The sequence below is a fragment of the Chanodichthys erythropterus genome, chromosome 7 (genome assembly GCF_024489055.1).
Source record: "Chanodichthys erythropterus isolate Z2021 chromosome 7, ASM2448905v1, whole genome shotgun sequence".
In the NCBI taxonomy this organism is placed as follows: domain Eukaryota; kingdom Metazoa; phylum Chordata; class Actinopteri; order Cypriniformes; family Xenocyprididae; genus Chanodichthys; species Chanodichthys erythropterus.
The window spans coordinates 34369079-34375078 of NC_090227.1; the positions used below are offsets into that span (position 1 = coordinate 34369079).

Here is a 6000-nt window from a genome sequence, read left to right on the forward strand (position 1 = left end):
TGTGACTTAAACTCAGTTTTAAGAAGCAAAGTGAGTGCTTTGTTTGTGAAAAAAAAAACAAGAAAAAAACATAATTTTCCACTTTATTTACAAATAATATTAACCAAAGAGTGTTCACACAACAATGCCAGCTCTCATGTGAACACAAAAAGCACGCCTTGAAGCTCTCATGAACGCGCACTGAAGATCAATATTTTTGTAGGTAAAGTGGTGAATTATGTTTTTTTGCACAAACAAAGCACTTGCTTAACTTCATAAAACTGAGTTTAAGCCACTGGAGTCACATGAAGTACTTTAATGATGTCTTTTTTTCTGGACCTTGGAGTGGTAGTTGCTTTTGATCTCTATGGAGAGGCAGAAACCTCTCAGACTTCATCAAAAAGATCTTAATTAGTGTTTTAAAGATGAATGAAGGTCTTAAATGACAGACAGTAATAAATGACAGAATTTTCATTTTTGGGTGAACTAACCCTTTAAAGGTGCTAGAGGATGTTTTGTTTTATACATTTTTGCAATATTACTTGAAACTGTCTTTACTAACTGATAAAAGACTATTTTTTAGGTGCACTGAAAGGAATAATATTAATATACATCATCTGTGCACGAGGTAGGGCCTTAAAAACATCAGCCAATCATCGCATAAACGATTGGCCCTCTGGCTTGTCAATCACTGCCATGATTTCCTTGTGAGAGACGTGCGCGGCTGCGGGCTCCAGTAACTTTCCACACTCTACAGGCGCCGCATGCAATGTCTTTGTCAGGAGACAGGAGCAACAACTGCAGATTATGAGTTACCTGCGGTGAGTCTGACATAATGAATCCACTAACACGACACAACGAATGCCGGTGGTAAACACTCGTGTTCCAATACTCGTGCATGAGTCTTGGGAGGCGTTCCCTTGAAATGCATGCGCTCATTTCAAAAACTCACTAACAGTCTTTGGTTTCTCAGTCGACAAAAAGATCCTCTTTAGCACCTTTAAGTGAAAGTAATTTTGATTAGAAACCCCATAACATTTTCCAGAGATGCTGATTAATGACAATTTGAAAATTAGTCCGATTTAAATAATTACAAAATATATTTCCATAAGAGTGCTAAATTTTATCACTAAATTAGTATCAGTCATTTTAAAGACCAAGAGTTGTTGTTGTCATAGTGAAACCTCCAAATAATTGGTATCTCTGAAAGGCATACAGGAAACTGACATGTATGGTGTCAGAGAAATTCACTGAAGTGGACAAAAGTCTATTTCTAGATCCTAGGAGGATATTTATTTTTGTGGCATAATTCTTCTCCAGAGCTGCCCCCACTGTAGCGCATTGTTAACAGCTGTTTAAAAAATGCTGATAGTGTTTTTACTGCATTGCAGGTTCATGCCATGGTTGGGAGGGGGCACAAGTCTGTTGTCACAGAAACTAAATTACTCTATCAGTAATACTGGGCAAAAGTGGAAATGCAGCTGTCTGATCATCATACTCGCCTTTATTAGCATGTACCTAGGGGTTAATGTAAAAATGTCATTCACACTTCATACATTTACATCAAGGCAACACCAAAACACCTAACCAAACAACTTGCATCACTCCAAGTTGAAGTCTATTACGCTGAGCACCTTCAAAGATGTTTTTCTCTAAGAAAACATAGAAACTCTCTGTACATTAACAATGAAGTACAAAAAAGTTATAATACTGGCTCAGCTAGAACAATTGTCATGCCCATGCATACACAACCTATTCCACACACTCAGTCTAAATAGAAAAAATACCTCTGCGAGTTCACAACATGAACATGAACATACATAATACTTATCATCAGCTTCATAATCATAATGCATTCAATCTGAAATCAATACAATACAATATTAAATAAAGCCTATACAGTACAGCATCACTTGGTAAACGCCATGAAATAGGATTGGTGCAATCTTTAATTTATATGTATTTAAAAAAATACATAAAGTGCAGGCTTGGCCAACAGCACAGTTATAGGAGGAGTTGTATTTGTGCTACACATACTTCTGGAGGATTTAATAGATGGTGAACCAACAGTTTATCTAAAGCAACACCAATCTTAGACAGAGAGACAGTCTCTTTCAGCATGCCAAATGTGCAGATTACACACCTAAACACAGGAGTAAATGATAACGCTCTCTTTGCAGGCACAGTCAGTAGTCGTCGTCTTCATCCTCATCTTCTAGCACCATGTCAAGGTCACCATCTCCATCGTCGTCATCTTCCTCGTCCTCTTCCTCCTCGTCTTCTTCTTCCATGTCATAGTCTGTTTGAGCACCCAATACAAGTTTGGTCTGGTTGATCTCTGTCTCATCATCCAGGTTGACTTCCACCTGTGCATAACAAAAATAAAAGTAATTAAAACCTCCTTTTAAAATAAATAAATAAAAAGATCGGAAAGACATAAAGATCCTCATATTTAAAGTCAACCTATAATGCCTCTTTTACAAGATGTAATAAGTCTCTGGTGTCCCCAGAATGTGTCTGTGAAGTTTCAGCTCAAAATACCCCACAGATAATTTATTATAGCTTGTCAAAGCTATAATAAATTATTATAGCACCCTATTTGGGTGTTAAACAAAAACACAGTTCCCTTTCATGGGAACTGTCGACGCTATGTCATATGACGTTATGGGTTCCCATAACGTCATATGACGTAGCGTCTCGTTCCCTTATTCAGGGAACCAGGGTTACACAAGTAACCCGTGACGTTTTTGTGTGTGTCCCTTTAAATGCAAATGAGCTGCTGCTCCCGATCCGCTTTCAAAAAGAGGGCGGAGCTTTAACAGTTCAAGCATAGGTTGCTACACAACAACAAAGCTGGAGAATCTCACGCAGACAAAATGATGATTTTCAGTAAAGGTGTTCAGCCTTACATTGTTCAAACCGGAGTCGGACACTGATGGAGAGACTCAGGAAGAAGTTACAACTTTTAGAATGCAACTGGACGTTTCTGAATGGTTAGTGGATAAATGTATGTAGTTGTTGTGGAGTTGATTCAACTCATCGACTAGCATGTTAATCTTTTGCGTTGAATTGATCCTCGTTTGTGAAGCAGTCTGGCGTAAAATGATGGCATGGCAGTGCTTCCCACACATAAGTTGCGTCCCATCCATGTAGTGCGTGAATTGTATAAGGTTATTTTGTCATTTAACAACAGAGTCCGATCCTCCCTCCCCCTCCACTACGTAATTAAAGCTGCGACAGTTGAGTGCACGAAGTGTCCAACATTCCACACTTCGTTTTTTCCGTTAATTTAGTGCATCATCCGGGTATTTAAAGTGTACTTTTTCTTTTTGGAATTTTCAGTGTGAACGCACTACTGCACTATTTGTACTTAAAAACTTCATAGAATAGTGCACAGTAATAGGGCCGCCCACGTATAATAACGGCTGCTCAATTATATTCGGAGACACAATTTTGCTTTTATTATTTTTATCCTCTTATACTTTTATATCCGCACAAGATAATGAAACCATCCCAAGATCGATTAACTAGTCATTTCATACCTGCTCGTTACTTGTGCGTCAGAACTGTTTACTCCCGCTGACATTCAAACGGGCGCTGAATTTTGTAAAGTCACAAGGGGGTACTGTTGCGCTTTATAGGCTCGCACAACAGCGCTTCAGACTGCTTCAAAGTGATTCTCAATCAATGAAAAGCGCAGATTTATGCCAAGCGATTACTAATGAACTCAAGTTGATGAATTATTACAATGTCTACTTTATGGCCTTTATATAAAATGTTTTAGACGATTGTAAGAATCTGAAGGATCAGCCTGCAATAGTACAGACATTTCAAAATAAGAGTCCCGTTGTTTCGGGCTTGTTTTATAATTAAAAGTCACATGCTACGTATTTTCTTTTGGGCATTATTGGTATTTTGGTTACACTATAAATTGTATTTAATTTGATTTCCATTTAATTCCATTTAATTGTAGTCTCACCCACAGAAAGAAAAGACTAAGAACATTATTTGACACATATATTATTCATTTTATAAATTTTACTAGTAAAATCTGTGTTCACCCATTCACTGAGAGAGACACTATATGACAGCAAGGAGAACATAGGAAAATGTGAACCATTTAAATACTGTAATTTTGCACAATTTACAATACATAATAATGCATAATATTAGTATGTAATTAAATGTAATATGTTATTTAATTAAAACTAATTTAAATAAATATAAATACTGTTCAAAATCACACAATTGTTTGTTTGTCACATGTAGTAGACCATTTTTGTGCCGTGGGTAATAGGAGGATTTTTCGCCCGGCTACCACCGCAAGTATATTTCAAACTTGTGGGAAGCACTGACATGGTAACAACAGCAGCCCAACATGGCCTCACCCTCTTTGTAGCGTATTCTCGGGGGCAGGGTTTATGTAAATTTTAGGGTTAGTCCTGTAGTAGGTGTGAAAATATCTCCCTTTGCATTGAACTTTGCAGATGTTGTTTATGCTCTAACAGCAACATTACACACTAACTAAAGTTAAAAAAGTGAAATCACAATCAAGGACCCCTTTAAGAGTGTGTGAGCTACTCTTATGATGCTTTTCTGACCATTATGGAGCTTTGCAGTATAAATCAATATTCACTTTCGTTGTATAAACATGGACAGTGTGACTAGAGTTTCACGAAAGAAAATACTTTGAGGGAGCAAAATATTTTGTATATAATTTATATTTTTATTTTTGAGTGTACAGCTCCTTTAAATTAAATCCCCAGTGTTTAGAATAGTTGAAGAACAATATGACTGATTATGTGGTGTTGTCCTTTTGTTTATTTACCTCAGGGACAGGGGCTTCATTTGGGCTTTCTTCAGACTGAGCATTGATCATTGACTTCAGGGTCCCTTCCTCAAACTGATGAACATAAACAAAGACAATCAGATTTATGCTCAAAGATCACAATGAAATATCTAAATATGTTTGTTCTTACCTTAAGTCTGTTGAGCTGATCTTGCAGCATGACTTTTATTTTCAGAAGAGTCTCCTCTTCCTTCTTGAGCTCCTGAAGGCGACTCAGCATAGTGGACGAGTGTTTCTACAGCATTACTGCACACAAAAGCACGAGAGAATGTTTTTCGTTGCTTAATTACAGAACATGGCCTCGGATTTCAGAAACAAACATGCATTGCTCTAGAACTACTAATTACAGTTAAACAATGGTGAAATTAATTGTACAGCCTGCAAGATCAAATCGTAGATGGAATTTGTAATCGTGCTTGCTGTTTGGTTTAGGAGTACATCATGTTCCTGATCTCCAGCGGTTTACAGGCTGCTGTTGCCTTTCTCTGGGAATCACGCTGTCATTCCATTAGTTATCGTGCGGAGTAGTATTATTCAAACCTTTAACAGACATCTAAATAATGCATTATCTAAACAGTTATTTTATTTACGTTTTCTTATTTAAAACAATGACCGAACCCATCTTAAAATAATGTACCGTGTACAGTCAGCTCATTTAGCAAGAATGCTAGCGGAAATAAATACAGTTACAAGCAATTTATCTCTTTAAGCATTACTCAGTTCTTTTTTAGCCTCGTAAACCAAACGACGTGACTTACTTTATTGGTTCAACACGCTCTGTGGAACATGCATGATTTCGATTAAACTGTTTATTTTCTTCTCAACTCCCCAGTTGTAGCATTCTGAAGAACATGTCACGCGCACTTTCAGCACGCATGCGCATAAAGCACGTGAAGAGCCAGGAGTGCCGCAGGTCTGAACTGACCAGAGTCTTTCTGTTATAGCTAGCTTCTAATATGTAATAGAAATAATATAATATAATATAATATAATATAATATAATATAATATAATATAATATAATATAATATAATATAATATAAGTATGCATAATAATGTCTGCACATCATAATTATAATAATTATTACATTTAATATATTTATTGGTTTTGTGTGTGTGTATATACAGTGTATATACAGTATATATATATATATATATATATATATATATATAT

At 36.5% G+C, this 6000-nt stretch overlaps 1 protein-coding gene across 1 annotated transcript; it reads right to left on the minus strand.

Moving 5' to 3' along the window:
• Positions 1–1295: 1295 nt before the first annotated feature.
• snapc5 (small nuclear RNA activating complex, polypeptide 5) lies at positions 1296–5723 on the minus strand. Its single transcript, XM_067390330.1, has 4 exons — positions 5587–5723; positions 4959–5074; positions 4808–4882; positions 1296–2345 (listed from the first exon to the last, which is right to left on the minus strand). The coding sequence occupies exons 2-4, from the start codon at positions 5046–5048 to the stop codon at positions 2166–2168; spliced, it is 345 nt and encodes a 114-aa protein (XP_067246431.1). The 5' UTR covers positions 5049–5074; positions 5587–5723; the 3' UTR covers positions 1296–2165.
• Between the last annotated feature and the right edge of the window lie 277 nt (positions 5724–6000).

Bases quoted from the DNA above. Each gene is read 5' to 3' on its own strand.
- snapc5 (XM_067390330.1), bottom strand. From the start codon at position 5,048: ATGCTGAGTCGCCTTCAGGAGCTCAAGAAGGAAGAGGAGACTCTTCTG. The intron at 4,883-4,958 runs GTAAGAACAAAC...TATGTTCATCAG, and splicing joins ATCAGCTCAACAGACTTAAG to TTTGAGGAAGGGACCCTGAA. The intron at 2,346-4,807 runs GTAAATAAACAA...TGTTATGCACAG, and splicing joins ATGAAGCCCCTGTCCCTGAG to GTGGAAGTCAACCTGGATGA.